This window comes from Crocodylus siamensis, chromosome 6 (assembly GCF_052110815.1).
Source record: "Crocodylus siamensis isolate JL-2025a chromosome 6, ASM5211081v1, whole genome shotgun sequence".
Classification (NCBI taxonomy): Eukaryota; Metazoa; Chordata; order Crocodylia; family Crocodylidae; genus Crocodylus; species Crocodylus siamensis.
The window spans coordinates 16,612,011-16,627,471 of record NC_143400.1 but is presented as its reverse complement, the minus strand read 5'-3'; the positions used below and the strand labels follow the sequence as shown (position 1 = coordinate 16,627,471).

General features: G+C 59.6%; 1 protein-coding gene across 1 annotated transcript in view; it reads right to left on the bottom strand.

The window, feature by feature from the left end:
* Window positions 1–1,381: 1,381 nt before the first annotated feature.
* The window catches only part of NECTIN4 (nectin cell adhesion molecule 4), a 35,968-nt gene continuing 21,888 nt past the window's right edge, over window positions 1,382–15,461 (bottom strand). Inside the window, exons 2-9 of the mRNA XM_090056386.1 lie at window positions 13,534–13,887; window positions 12,854–13,144; window positions 12,395–12,515; window positions 9,513–9,664; window positions 8,368–8,515; window positions 7,581–7,659; window positions 6,873–6,989; window positions 1,382–5,633 (exon numbers count right to left, since the gene is read on the bottom strand). Coding sequence (XP_089912512.1) covers window positions 5,385–5,633; window positions 6,873–6,989; window positions 7,581–7,659; window positions 8,368–8,515; window positions 9,513–9,664; window positions 12,395–12,515; window positions 12,854–13,144; window positions 13,534–13,887 — 1,511 coding nt within the window. The 3' untranslated portion in view covers window positions 1,382–5,384. The remainder of the gene's footprint in view (window positions 5,634–6,872; window positions 6,990–7,580; window positions 7,660–8,367; window positions 8,516–9,512; window positions 9,665–12,394; window positions 12,516–12,853; window positions 13,145–13,533; window positions 13,888–15,461) is intronic.

The following is a 15,461-nucleotide window of genomic DNA, read 5'->3' as shown; positions in this document are numbered from 1 at the left end:
TCGGCCAGGCGCCCATGGATGGGCAGCACGGCGCAGTGACGGCCCCGGCAAGAGGAAGCTGGCGGGGCCCGGGGCCCTGACGTAGCGCTGGTTGCGCTGTTGCACGCCAGTGATGGGGGGGCCAGGGAGCCAAACCGGCAGGAAGTGAGTCTTGCTGCCTCTGCGCCCGACTTCCTGCTCAAAGCATCTCCCAAACCACAAGGAGTAAAGCAGAGACTGCACAAGTGTGCTCACACATGCGTGCGTGCACACATGTGTGCAGGGAGCATGGTGCACACCCAAACTGACACATGCATCACACCACAGAGCCGAAGGGCTCCCCCCCGCCCCACACGCACACAGGTGCTCATGCCCATTTGCCCACATGGCCCACCTTCCCAGGAAACAGGGTCCAAAGTGGACATCTGATGGAAGTGAGGACACCCATTTCTTGGGGCAGTGCCCCCCTCCGAACGGATGCTTGCACTCCATGCTCCCACCAGGAGCTGGTGCTTTGGAGCCCAGAGAGCCCTGCAAGGCATATCCCAGTCACAGGCTAAGGTGGGGAGGGCAGGAACCGGGAGGGCACGTCCCTAGGAGATGTCCCTGGCCCTAGGATGCTTATGCACTGACCTCCACTCCCCATGGTGACAAGGCTGCAAAAGGGCATCAGCACAGCCTTGCACCCGCATGTTGGGGGGTTGAGTTCAGCCTGGTCTGGCTGACTGCGGGGCCTGGCAGCCTGCAAACAGCAGTACCGAAGTCCTGCCTTGCAGCCCATGGAGAGACCGGCCACTCGCCCCTGAGCCTGGGTTAGGCTGTGCCTTTGGCCTCCAGCCTTCCCCGGTCCCCTCTGTAGGGACCTCACAGCTCTGGCTGTCTCTAGGCTCAGTCGTCCTCTTCCAGCTCCCCTGACCTCTGGAAAGCCCATTGCTACATGGGACTGGGCAAGATACGCTGACGGGGCCTGCAAGGCAACTGTCCTGTTGCTGCAGACACAGGCACCACCCAGGCAGCATCCAACATGGGGCGGCTGTATCACCTGCTATGCCGTGCTTGCCAGGCATCACTCTCTGTCCCATCCCACGCCAGCAGCGAGGGCTAGAGGGGCACAGGTCACACCAGCAAGGACAGCAGCACTGGAACACAAAGTCACACCACAGGGCATGGGTCCAAACGTCACCTGCCCCCAGTGCCCCACAAAACTCCACAGACGCACGCTCCCCATGTATGTGCAGCATCGCGTGCATGCACTCAGCGTGCTCTTGCAGATACATGCGTGCCTGTGCACACCTCCTGGCACAGTTCATCTCTGCCCTTCCTTTCCACCTCCTCCGGCCTCTCCTGACCCAGCCTACCTGTGGTACCAGGGGATGGGCAGAAGGGGTTAACACACCAGCACCAGGGGACAAAGGGGGGGTTTATTTACAAAACCAGCAGTGCACGTAACAAAACAGGCCGCATGGCCTCCTCCTATACATCTATATACACATGGGTAGGATCCTATATACACACATTTACAGAACTTAGTCTGCCCGACAGGACCCAAGACACGCCCCAGCATGCAAGCAAGCCAGTGATGCGCCTCTGATGCTGCCCCGGGCTCTGCTTGGGGGTCTCCTGACGCTGCCTTTCTTTCCCTGCCAGCCATGCATGGCTCACACCGGGGCCTTGGAAGCCGAGGGTTTTCTAAGCGCAGCTCTGCTGACACCAGCTTTGGAGACCTGAATCCCGAGGGCCAATTTCAGGCAGGGGTTCAGTAAGGGGTTCAGTAAGCCAAGGAAACCAAAGGAGACGATCCAGCCTCATGCTTCAGGGCACCAGCTCCTGCCACAGGGGTCAGGAAGGATGTCGCGCACACATGACGTGGAAGCACAGGGCAGGCACCATGTGCAGTCTGAGCCAGCAGGCCCAGACAGGTGGGACACTATCCCAGCCCCTCTGTGGCGGCAGGGAGGAAGCAGCTGGGCATCTCGGTGTTTGTGAACAAGGGTCAAGATAAATCTCTTAATGGGTTCTTGCATGGGCATCAGAGGGACACCAGCCCACCAACTGTGGATACTGACTTGGTGCAGAGTCACTTGGATGGGCTGGATGAGTTTCAGCCGGCAGACCTGGATGAGCTGCATCCGAGAGTACTGAAGGAGTCGGCCGGTGACATAGCAGAACCACTGGCATGGCTGTCTGAGCGCTCACGGTGCTCGGGTCAGGCCCTGGAGGACTGGAAAAGGGCCAATGTGGTCGCTATTTTCAAGAAGGGGAGGAAGGAGGATCCAAGCAATTATAGGCCAGTCAGTCTCACCTCCATTGTTGGAAAAGTCTTTGAAAAGATTATTAAGGATCATATTTGTGGGAGTCCAGCAGGAAAAATAATGCAGCAGGGCAACCAGCATGGATTTGTAGCAGGTAGATCATGTCTGACTAATCTGGTTTCATCTGATGACCAGGTCACAAAATGCTTAGATGCAGGAGTAGAGGTGGATGTCATTTTCCTGGATTTTAGGAAGACCTTCGATATGGTATCTCACCCCATTCTCATAAATAAATTAAGAGGCTGTGACTTCAATGTTTACACAGTCCGGCGGGTGGCAAATTGGCTGGGGGGCCATACCCAGAGAGTGGTAGTAGATGGGTTGGTAACAACCTGGAAGGATGTGGGTAGTGGGGTCCCACAGGGCTCGGTCCTTGGACCTGTACTCTTCAATATCTTCATTAGTGACTTGGATGCGGGTGCAAAGTGTACTCCATTCAAGTTTGCGGGTGATACTAAATTGTGGGGTGAAGTGCACACTCCAGAGGGTAGGGAACAATTGCAGGTAAACCTGGATAGGTTAGAAAAGTGGGCAGCACACAATAGGATGCAGTACAAGGCCAAGTGCAGAGTGCTGCACCTAGGGTGCAAAAATATCCAGCACACCTACTGACTGGGAAGTGACCCTCTCAGCAGCATAGAAACGGAAAGGGATCTTGGCACCATCATGGACTCCAAGATGAACAGGAGTCGTCAGTGTGACGAAATCATCAGCAAAGTTAACCAGACTTTATCATGCATCAGCAGATGCATGATGAATAGATCCACGGAGGTGATACTTGGTCAGATCGCAGTTGGAGCACTGCATCCAGTTTTGGGTGCTATACTTCAAGAAGGATATGGATAGCCTTGAGAGGGTCCAGAGGAGGCCACTCACATTGGTTAAGGGTTTGCAGGCCAAGCCCTATGAGGAGAGGCTAAGGGACCTGGACCTCTTCAGTCTCTGCAAGAGACGGCTGAGAGGGGATCTGGTGGCCGCCTACAAGTTCATCAGGGGGACAGCAAGGGGTTGGAGATGCTCTGTTCACCAGGGCACCTCTTGGGGTAACAAGGAATAATGGTCACAAACTGGCAGAGAGCAGATGTAGGCTAGACATCAGGAAAAACATCTTCATGGTGAAAGTGGCCAAATCCTGGACTGGGCTTCCAAGGGAGGAGGTGCTCTCCCTACCTTGGGGGTCTTTAAGAGAAGGCTGGACAGACATCTGGCTGGGGTCATCTAACCGCAGCCCTTTTTCCTGCCCAGGCATGGGGGCAGATTGGTGATCTGTTGAGGTCCCTTCTGATCCCAGCATCTATGAATCTACCCTACCCCTCACCCCCCAACAACACTAGCAGCCCCCAGGGAGGGCCAGAGCCCAGATGAGATGGGCCGGGCTGCGATCCTGGCCTGTGTGGATACAAGTGACCACGCACCCCCCCAGCCAGATTTACCAGCTCTCAGCCCCTCGCTGGGGCGCACCTTCAGCTGGCTGCGTGGCGAGCTCCCGGGGACTGTGAGGATCCTTCACTCTGAGAGCAGCAAAGCACCAGGCAGGCCCATGCGATAAATAAAGCAGCAGGGGAAGGCAGGAGGCATTGGGTGATGGCCCCTTACAGCCTGGGACTGGATCCTCTCTGCAGAGGGGACCCACATCAGTCCCTCCCGTTGCCCTGTAACTCTCCCCACTGGGCATCATGACCAGGGAACGGGACACTTCAACCCCCACATGCTCCCCAGCCCCTCTGCGGTGGCAGGGAGGAAGCAGCTGAGGACATGCAACCAGACCAGGGGATCGGGGCAGATGGTGAGACTGTGAAGCAAAGCCATGGCCTGCCAGCACCAGGGACTCACAGGACTCACTGCCAGCAGGGACAAGGAGGCAAACTTTGCTTTCCCCCAACAGGTTGGGGGGGCTGCTGTGGACTCCAGAGAAGACTAGGAGCCTGGGACAGAGCTGCCACCTGGTCGTGAGGCTCTACACATAGCCTGGCTCCCACCCTCAAAAGCCCCTTGCCCTGGTCAGTGCTGACTGTGGGTGTTCCCAGGCAAGGGCGTCTGGCATGAGGATGCACTCGGGACCCCTGGGCTCTCTGGGGCTATTCCGCATGAGCCAGAGCATGGTGGCCCTGTCCCTGTCCCCCTGGTCCCTCCCGCACAGCAGCCTGCCGGGGGAGGCTGAGCTGCTTCTGTGTTACCGTCAGAGGATGCTGGGCAGCTCCACACCCTGCCCAGTCCTAGGTTCAAATCTTCAGGCCACAGCAGGGACCCCCTCTCCCCAGTCCCAGGGACTGAGGGAGCCCGGCTGGGTCTGGCCAGCAGCTGGGACTGGGACTGGATACCAGGACTGTGGCAGGCTGGGGGACCCTGGGAAGTACTCGGCAGCCCAGCCCGGCTGGGACTTGGAGGCCTTGTGAGGTGATGCTACGCATGGCAGCCTGGGAGCGGGAGCCCTGCGGCCCAGGGGAAGGATTGCTGGCCCTCATGTTCGTCACAGCCCAGCTGTGAGCGGTGCCAGCTCTGCCTGCAGAGGGGCTGTCAGTGGGGCAGAGCTCCAGTGTCTCTTTTCCTGGAGGCAGCGGGAGAGGCAGAAGCTTACCCACCCCTCACATGTACTCCCCCCCCCTTGCTAGTCTGGGGTCTCTTTGGACAGGGGCCTGGTCCTGTGGGCCGCTCAGCTTGTGGCTGATGCTCATCTAGCATCCTGATGTTCTCCTCCATCCACCCCGGGGAGCCCTGGGGCGGCTCAGGGCACCATCCCCTGCCAAGGCGGGCACAGCCCCCCTGCCAGAGAAGCACGGGATACCCCAGCCCTGCCCCAGGGGTGGCTCTCCTTGGGGTGAAGGCAGAACAGACTGGAGAGCAAAGTCAGTGCAGGCCCCAAAGGCTGGAGGCAGAGGCAGAGGCAGAGGCAGGCTGGAGCAAGGGGCAGGCCAGAGGGGACTCCACATTGGCCAGGGTCCCTAGTCCCACAGTTAGCACCCGCGCCCCTGCATCCAAAGCCCATCCCAGCTGTTTGTACAAGGCCCAGGTGGAGGTGTGCGGGGTCCCTGGGGGCACGTGTGCCCAGCCCCCAGCGCCACAGGGCAGGTGAGTCCATGCCCGCAGCGTTGCTCACACCAGGTGGCCCCGGCCGTTGATGTAGATGCCGTTGGTGCTGGGCTTGGCCCGCAGCGTGCCGTTCTCCTGGATGAAGTGGGTCATGGCTTGCTTTATGGTGTCACCATTGCGCTCCTCCTCCTCCTCCTCCTTCATGTCCTTGCACTCAGGGGTGGGTGCCGGGGCGGCTGGCACCTCCGTCTGCGTCTCGATCTCCCGTACTGTCGACAACGTGGAGTAACTGCGTCCTTCCACCTCCTCGCTCTGCGTGGCGGAGATAGGTCATGAGACTGAGTTGGGGGCACCCTCCTCTCCCCATGCAGCCCCTGGGAGGGAAGGCTCTCTTTTTCCAGGGCACATGCCTTTCTGCTGAGCTCTCAACTATCAGGCCCCAAAGGTACCCGTCATCTGGTTGTATCTGCCCATGCCGCAGGGGTTGTGTAACACCAGCACAGGCACTCACAGCCCCCAGCCAGGGCTGCACGGCCTAGGTGGGGGCACAGGTCCGGGATCATTGTTGGTTTGCAAAGTTGTGTCCCAAGACACCTGCCCGGGGCTGGCACATGATAGTGGGACACAGGCCTGTCCTGCAGGCTGGGGGGTGGGATAGCATGTTGCCCTTGCCTGTGGGAGATGGTCACGAGAGTTACGGAGACCAGAGCGCAAGAGTACCCATCACAGCAGGTGGGAGAACGCCTCTATGAGCAAGTGTGCATGGGAGTGTGTGTGTGCAGACATGCACACGCGAGCAGGAGGATGAGCATGGACAAGCATGTTTGTTTGAGGCTGTGCATACATGAGCAGGTATGAAACGTGAGCAAGCACACACATGTGCACATATGTGAGGATGTGCACACATGCACATATAAGCAGCTGTAAAGTGTGTGTGTGTGTGTGTGTGTGTGTGAGACCATGAACATATGGGGTGGGGTGTGTGAGGAAATGCGCACATATGCATGTATGTGAATTCATGCACACATGCACATATGACCAAGTGTAAAGTGTTAGTACATGTGTGCGCACACATGCATATGTATGTGTGAGGCCGTGCACACACAAGCAGGTGTGCAATGTGAGCAAGCATGTGTGTGTGAACACATGTGCATGAGGGCAGGTTTACATGAGTAGGGTTGCAAGTGTGAGCAAGTATGTGAAAGCATGTAAAAGCAGGAGGAGTGGAACTAGCATGTGAGAGGATGTATGTGGAGTGCATGTGTGTGACTGATCATGAGTGTGTGTGTCTACGCATGTGTGAGAGCACGTGGGAGCAAGCAAGAAGGGGGCACAGCCCGGGTCACTGAGCACACACATGGCACCGAGCCGCCTGCTTTCCCCCTAGGGGCAGGCTGAGGCCCTATGGAGCCTTATGAGCTAGGTGTGGCCTCGGGCAGGGGGGTCGAAGGCATGGGAGCCCTCCCCAGGGGGCTAGCGGGGAGTAGGTTCAAGGCTGGGGCAGTGGGAGCCTGTTGGAGGAGGGGGTTGGGGGGGCAGCACCCGGCTCACCAGGACAGAACAGGTGCTGGTGCCCCGCAGGCTGTCACCGCGCAGGCTGCCCTGCCGGCTGTCTCCTCGCAGGCTGCCCTGCCGGCTTTCCCCACGCAACTGCAGCATCTCCTCAGTCTGGAAATCAGGAAGGGCAAGACAGGGTAGCAGGTGCCCAGTCCCCCTGGACCAGCCCCAGCATCCCAGCTCTCCCCACAGGCCGTCTGCCTCCCTGCTGGGCGTTGCATGCTCTTTACAGCTGCGCAGCATGGGCACGGCCCAGCACACACTGTCCCCAGCTGCTCTGACCCAGAAGATTTAGCCTGTGACTGTGCCAGCTGCTGAGGAGGTCCCCGTGCGTGGGCAGAGGGGCAGCCCCAGGCTGCCCACACCAGCTGCTGCCCCTGGGGACCCTGTGGGCTGCGGTACGTAACACAAATCTCATGTGTGGCTGGCAGATGCCAAGCACTGACAGCGGGGCACTGCAACTGTCAGCACTGATCAAATGCAAATATATGCAAATAGGCATGCAGATCAGGGCAGACTTTGAGGACCCCACTGAGCTTGCCATTCCCACCCTTCATGCTGCTGGCCTATCCCCAGGGCAGCCTGCATCCTTGCCCAGCTGGGCAGCACTTCCAGTCACACGCAGCAAGCAGGGATCGGGCTCTGCTAAGGGGAAAGGCCTGGCCTGGGCCAACAGACTTCCCTGGGCCAGCATGGTCTCACCTGGTTCCTCGTGTCCGTGCTGTGGCTGGAGTGCAGGCGCCGGATGGAGTTCTCCCTTGTCAGCGTCAGCTCCTCCTCGCTGCCAGGCAGAGTCAAGGCAGAGCATGAGTAGCCTGGCCTGGCCCCCGTGCCCACACCCGTGCATGGAGCTCGGGGCTGCTTGGGGTTGAGTGGTTCTCCCTGCCTCAAGGCCACACCTGAGCCACTCCCAGCTCCTGCATTCAGGGCAGGGGATGGCACAGGGATGCCCAGGGCTGGTTGCCTCCCAATCACAGGTTTAGGTAGGATCTGACCCTGTAGGGAGGCCAGGGCAAGGGCCAATGTGGAATCTGCGGAGCTGGAAGCTTGGACCCAGGTCTGTCCCAGTGACACTCCTGGGAGACAAGCTTCCTCCCAGAAAACACCTTTAGGGGATCTAGACTCTACCAGCCCTCACTGACAAGGGTAAAGCCAGTTTGGATGGAGCCCAGGCACAGCATGCACCCCCCCGTGCCCAGAGAGCTCCATGCAACGCCAGCAGGGGGTGCTCAGGCAAGGCAGGCAGGGATCTGGGCACTGAGAAGTGCAGGTGATGTGAACATGGCAGCAACTGGGCCCATCCAGTGCCAGGGCTGTGGGTGACCCTTCAGCCCCCTTCCCCCATGCCTCAGATGCCAGGCTGAGCTGTGTGCCGAGCCGGGTCCCAATGTGTGCGGGGTTGAACCCATGGGATCCAGGGTAGGGGCAGAGATATCGGGGGTTCGAAGAACGGTGTGGGGTAGGAGCTGCCCCAGGCTTGCGCACTTACTACTTCTCGGAGATGCGCTTGGTTTTGCGCCTGTGATAGAGAGTCATGCAGATGACGACCACGATCAGCACGCACAGCAGCACAGCGGCGATGACGCCCACTACCACCATGGAGGCAGATACCACGTCCACCTGCTTCACAGCGCTCACTGCAGGGAACAAGCACATGGTAGTGGGGGTGTATTAGCAGGCTGATACCACAACCACAGCAGTCACCAGCATCCCAAAGACAAGCCACGGGCAGGCACATTCACACCTCAGATGCCCGAGGGACAGGTCAGACCAGATGGAAAGGCATGAGCAGAGAGAGGTGGTTAGTCTGAAATCAGGCAGAAAGCAGGATAGGTAAGGCCTCTTCTTGGAAAACCTCGTGCTGGACCTCTTGGATATAGTTAGTCTATAAGGTGCCAATCTACCCTGCCTTCTGCCTGACAGAAAGACAGCTAGACTGCTGGGAGGGGAAGGGGGAGATGGGCTGTATGGGGATGGGTGGATAGATAGAGTCTGGGGATAGAGAGACAAAGACACAGATAGATAAGCATGTACAGAGATGGATGGATAGTGGATTGACGGATGAGTGATGCCTTGTTAACCACCTGGCAGGCACCACTGGCTTTAAGCTAGTTCCTCACAGAGGGGAAGTGCACATGCACACACACACGTATGCACAAACCCACACATACTCCTGGCAGCCCAGCGCCCTTGACCCTGTTCTGACACAGAGCAGTGCCCACATGGGACCAGCAGCACAGGGCAAAAGCTCTCTTCAGACAGGGGCCAGAGGAGCTGGAGCCCTCCTGGTCTGCCCTCCCAGCCAGGGTGGCTGCTGGGACCTAGACCTGCCTTGCAGACGTGGGGCTGAGGCAGGACGTGGTGGCCCATGGCAGGCAGGGCAGCACAAGTGGAGCACAGGAGAGCTCCTGATGCCACTAGGACTGGATTCCTGTGTATGCCCAGCCTGCTGCCTGGGCCTGGGGGGGTGGGGCATGGGGATGGGATCACGTGTGGTGACATGGGGCAGCACAGACCAGAGAGGTCCCCAGGATCATCCTGGGCCCAGCTTCTTCCATGCAAATCCACAGCCCCTGCTGCACCCCACCAACCCCCAGGGCACCCCAGGAAGCCACTCCTGTCCTGATACTCTACCTTTGATGCTGACATTGGCCCAAGCCTCCTTGGTGGCAAAACTGTTGGTGACTTGGCAGATGTAGACGCCCGTGTCGCTGACGGCGAGAGGTCTTTGGAAGATGAGGATGTCACCCTTGACCTTCACACCTTCAGGGATGGGGCCTTCAAGCCTGGGGGGGCACAGGGGATGAATGAGTGGGTGCAAGTGGGGGCAATGGGGGCAGAGGGCTGGCCAGGCTGGGCATGGCCATTCAGGACACAATGCAGGGCTGTCCCACATGCTGTTCCCCAATGCAGGACTGATATATAGGGGTCTCCTGGAAGGGAATGGCGTGTTGGGGTGCCCCCAGGGCTCTCCTGGGCTGGGGAGAGAACCTGAGACAGGGGCAGAGGCAGCAGGCACAGGTTGACAGGCATGCATAGAGGCAGCCTCAGGCATGGAGCAGGCAACCAGACCCCTGGTGTCCCGCTTCTCTGTGCACACTCCCAGCAGCCCCCTGCCCTCTCACTGCCTCCCAGGGCCGACGTGCCTTGACTAGTGCTGGAGGTGTGTGGGCGCGGTGGCGGGGGGCGGGACATGACATCATGAACAATAGGTGCTGAAATCAAAGGGCTCGCTGCTGGTTCCCACGGTGCCTGGGTGGCTGGATGGGAGCCAGGGCCCAGCACTGGGGCCTGCCCAGACACAGCCCGAAACTGCACATGCTCCTGGCATCATTGCGCTGGGGCTGACTCGGCATGACCGGCACCACAGGACCTGACGTGCATGCACACACCAGACACGCGCGTGCATGGGGACACATGTCCCAGCTCGCGTCTCTGCACGCGCAAACCCAAACACCTATACACACCCCCGCACAAACCCATGCAAACACACACATCCAAGCAAAAGTAGGGATACACACAAGCACCTGCACCACAATTATACACGCATCCATGCAGACACGCACGCACACAATCACCAGGACACAAACACATGCCAACCCAGGGATGCATGCAAGCACATACAGGCACATACAGGCAGCATAATTCATATTCGCACACATGCGAATCTGTGCACATGCAGACACAAACTCCTGGGTACACACACATGTTGAAAAAGGGGCATGTGTTTCAGTGCACTTGTATACACAGGCACACTTCCTGCATCTGTACCAGCTAACACAAAAGGACACCCCCCTACAGGGAGGCACACACAAGTACACATGCTAACACATCTACAGCTATGCACATGCACACCCAAACATATGCAAACAGCCGTAGCCATGGGCACAGACACCCCAGACTTACAAGTTAATGTGGACAAACACAGGACCGTGTAGTGCAGCATGCACACGCAGTGTGCACAGGCACAGTGGGGCATGCCTGAATGCACAAGGAGAGCACACATGTGCAGCCACCTCAGCAGAAACCAAAGACACATTCGCACGCAGCTGCAGAGCCCAGATGTTCATGTGTGCATGCACACACACATATGCGCACACACTCACATCCCAGCTGCACATGCCCAGGTAAATACATATGTACACCCTCAAACATGCCGATATAGCCACACGTGTGCATCCGAACACACACAACATACCACCCAGATAAGAACTTCCTTTTCCTCTCCACAGTCTGGTTCTGTTAACCCTTTAGCTGCAGCTTCTATCAGAAAACCCCGATGCCCAAAGCCCAGGGCACCCTGCGCCATCAGACTCCAGCACAGAGTTCCCTCTAAGCTGTGCGGCGTGCACAGCTGTGCCTGGCAGCGTGGCATGAGCATGCCTGTGTGGCTACACACGCTGCACAGCTTAGAGGGAATGCTGCTCTAGCAGTGGGGAGGTTTGGTTCATGGAGTCGTCGGGCGCTGGGACCTGCTCCCCACAGTGCCCTGGGCAGCCCACAGCGGGGAGAGGTGGGAACCACGGAGGCACTGGCCATGACGGTTTAGGCCCAGAAAGACCCCAGGGACAGATGGGCCACAGGCAGCCATTGACTACTGAATGCACCCAATGCAGTAGTGCCTAGAGGCCAAGCTAGGACCCCACTGCACCAGGAGCCGTACAAATGGCTTTGTACTGTACAGCAGTGCTGCGGGAGCTGCAGCACAGGGAGCAACTCCCCAAGGCACCCCAGTCAAAGACCTTCTCCTAGCCAGGCACATTCAGGCCCCTCCAGGAGCCCAGCAAACCCCATGCCGCTGTCTGACCCCATTGTTGACTCTCCTGCCAAGACAGCCAAGAAGGCTCTGGGTGCATTTGGCCTCTGGGTGTATTTGGCCACTTCCTGAGACCTACAGCAAGTCCTAGCCAGTCCCTCAGCCCCGGTGAGACAGCAGAAATAGCTGGGTGATGAATAAGTGTTTACGGAGGATAAAACTTCCCTTTGAAAGCTACCGTGGGAGCCGGGTGCTCTAGCCTCCCAAGTTTTGAATAGCGGAGAGCCCGAGAATGCAGTGGCAGCCTCGGCCAGGCTCGTGCCCCCTGCTGGGCAGGGCAAGACAACAGCTAACTGCATGGCCTGGAGTCAAAGGGCATTATTCTGGGGAAGTTCGCAGCCCTGCTTGCTGGCCGTCACGGGCTCACCCAGGTAAAGTCACGGCCCTGGCTCTGGCACCCCTCAGGCTTCGACGCCAACGCAGAGCATGACACAAACCTTAACACGTGAACACCGACCAGGTCCAGCCTGCGTGGATCTCTAGCAGGGCCCAGGCCTCCCTGCACCCTGCTGTGGGATTCAAACCCAGGACCTCAGCCCCAGAACTGTCAACCCCCTCCACCATCTCCGACGGCTCCATCTGGATCCTAGCTTGGGGGGTCTCGCAGACACCATCTCCCCTCCCCTTCTGCTCAGCAGTGAATGCAGAGATCTCCCCCCATCACAGCCCCTCCTCTGCCTGGGTGGGTGCTGATGCTTACCGGGTCCAGTTGTAGGTGGGTGGGGGGTTCCCCTCCCCCAGGCACTTCAGGGAAGCTCCCTCCTTGCCCTGGTGCCACTCCTCCTCCTTCTCATGCCCCAGCACTGAAGCATCGGAGAGATCTGGGGGTACAGGGCAGTAGGAAGTGAGGGAAGGAACAGAAAGGGCCCTGCCCTGGGTGCCAGATCCCTCTGCCCCCCCCGCCCAAGCTCTGTGCCCTTGCCACCATGAGCTGTAATCCCCCCCTGCTGCACCAGCCAGGCCCCATGTGGCCGGGACCTACCCAGGGACCGCCTTTTATCTCACTCCCTGGGAGTCACAACATCCCCTCTCCCCACAACAGCTCCCTCCACCAGGGTCTCCCCCCTCTGCCCTCATGGCAGAGGTCCCCCCTTGAGGTCTCTGCCCCATCCCTGGAGCCCCCGGGGATCCGTGGAGCCCGCGTGGGGAAGACACATACAGGCGATGCTCAGCATATGCGTGATCCTCTTCTCGTGCTGCAGCCCCGGATGGGCGACAACGCAGGTCAGTGCCTTGCCGTTCATGCTGCGCCCAGGCACCAGGAAGAACTCGCTGGTGATGGAGGCCGAGCGGGGATGCATGGACTGGCGGGTGATGTTGGTGCCACGCACCTCCGTCTCCCAGGTCACCGTGGGCACCGGGTTCCCCTCTGCCGTGCACGAAGCAGCCAGCGTCCTGCCCTGGCCCTCCTCCAGCGGGGGGCCGGGATTGAGGATTGGCAGGGGGGGCACTGAGGGAGAAGGCCCGGGGGGGTCAGACACCTGGCACCCATCACCTGAGTCACCACCCTGGGGACCAGAGCAGCTGATCCCACATTATCCAGGGACCAACTCCACCAAAGTCTGGCCAAGTCCGGCTCTTGCCTGAGGGCTCTGCAGTCCTGGCTCCCCCTCAAGGGGCTCCCACCCCAGGGTGCCATAGGACCATTCCTTCACACCCCTCTTAATACCACATACACCCCCAGCTACCCCCTCTGACGCCCCTAATGCCATCACTCTCCCTGCATAACACCCTCCCCATGGCTTGGGACTGAGGGTCCAGACACCAGGGCTGCTCTCACCCCCCAGGAGCAGCCATCCCTGCGGGGGTGGCCCCTTCCTGGCCCGCTCGGCCACTCACCCAGCACCTTGAGCATCAGGCTGGCCTCGAAGTTGCCCAGGGGGAAGGTGATGAGGCGGCACTCATAGGTGCCCTCGTCAGCCTGCACGGCGTTCTTCAGCACGATGGCGCCGTCCATCAGGGCCCCCGGTGCCCGCCGCAGCACCCGTCCCTTGTAGGGCTCCTGGATGTGCTCCCCGTGCTCCGCGTGCAGCACGGCCACCTCCATGCTCTGCCCGTCTGCTCCCTGCTTCAGCCACGTCACCTGCACCACCTTCTCGCCCGCCTGGGCCTGGTAGTGGCAGGGCAGCACCGCGTCTGTGCCCAGCACCGCCGTCACGCTGCGCTGCACCTCCAGCACGCCGGCCAGCGATCCTGCGAGCAGACATAAGGAGGGTCAGGGGCTGCGGTGCAGCTGGACCTCGGGCTTGGCTGAGGCTGGCGCCTGGTGGCTATGGGACGTACTGGGCACCACCTACTCTTCTCAGCCATGCCACACAGCCAGGGCACAGCACTCAGACCTGCATGCGAACACCCCAGGCCGGATTCAGGTCGATGCTGGGAGATACCACCAAAGCCTCGGGCATGTCCCCCTGGGTTTCCAAGCTGTGGAGAATGGGACCCCCACCCCAGATCCATGACCCGCATGGTCCACCAACACCTCCCCAAGCCGTGGGCAGCACAGTGGGTGCACCCAAGGGGGTTTCATCCCCTCTCGACGTAGCAGGTGGAGCACAGCCCAGCTCCAGGGTGGGGTCCCATATCCTGCCCCATGACTGCAGGCCCAGCGGGCAGGCTGCTCCGGCCCCTGCTCAGAGCTGAGCGCAGCACGCAGGACTCCTCATGCTGTTGGACTGGTGCACGTTGAGCCACGCTGACCCCTCCACAGAGCACCATGCACTCCAGCACTTGCTGCTTCCTGACCCCTGCAAGGCAGGGCGCCCTGCCTGGACACATGGGGCTGGACACCTCGTGTGAAAGAGGTCACTGCTCTCTGCTCCGGGCAGGCTCCAGCCCCTCCCCTGCTGCACCCACCTGTCAGGCTCCCTGTGCCTGGCTGGAGGCGGGCGTGCTGCACTGAGGCAGGGCCCGCTCCGCCGCGGAGCCCGGGGCGAGGAATGCGGCTGGCTCTGGAGAAGCAGACAGGCCAGCGAGGCCAGATAAACCAGCCTGCTTGGATGCCAGAGGTTTTGCAGCAGCATGCGAGGAATCCACTCCCTTCCTCTCCCCAGAGCTTCCCGATCGCCCCCACACAAGGAGAGGCCAGCTTATCTTTGGGGGCACCTCAACATCGGGCAGGGCCAGCTCTTCCCAGCACCAAATGCCTCCACCCCTTCCGGCATCTCCACAAGGGGTCACCCAGCTGGTCCTGGGAGTCCCCCCAGTCACAGGCTCATAGGCAGAGGGTGGGGGCATTTCCTCCCTCCCATGCTCCATGAGTCACACCTGTACAACCCAGTCCTGCAACCCCACTCAGCTGCACCTGTGAGCGGCCTGATCACTTGTGTTTGGCTACAGCCTGTCTTAGAAATAGAATTAGAGAAAATGAGGGTGGTAAGGGACCTCAGGAGGTCACATCTAGTCCAACCCCTTGCTCCCAGCAAGACCAGCCCCAATTGCATCATCCCAGCCCGTCCTAGCCAGGTTTTAAAACACCTCCAAGGATGGAGACTCCACTACCTCTCTGGGTAACCCTGTGCTTTGCCACCCTCTTGGTGTGACAGTTTTTTCTAATATCTAACCTAGACTCCCCTTGCTGCAACTTCAGCCCATTGCACCTTGCTCTGTCATTTGCCACCACCATTTCCATCCTCTTTGGGCCCACCCTGCTGGGAACTGAAGACTGCTATTCAATCCCCCCTCAAGCTGCAGAGGAAGGCAAAGCCCCACAGTCCATGCCCATCTGACCCTAAATTGAGCGGTCAGTCTGACCCCAAGTGGAAGAGCAA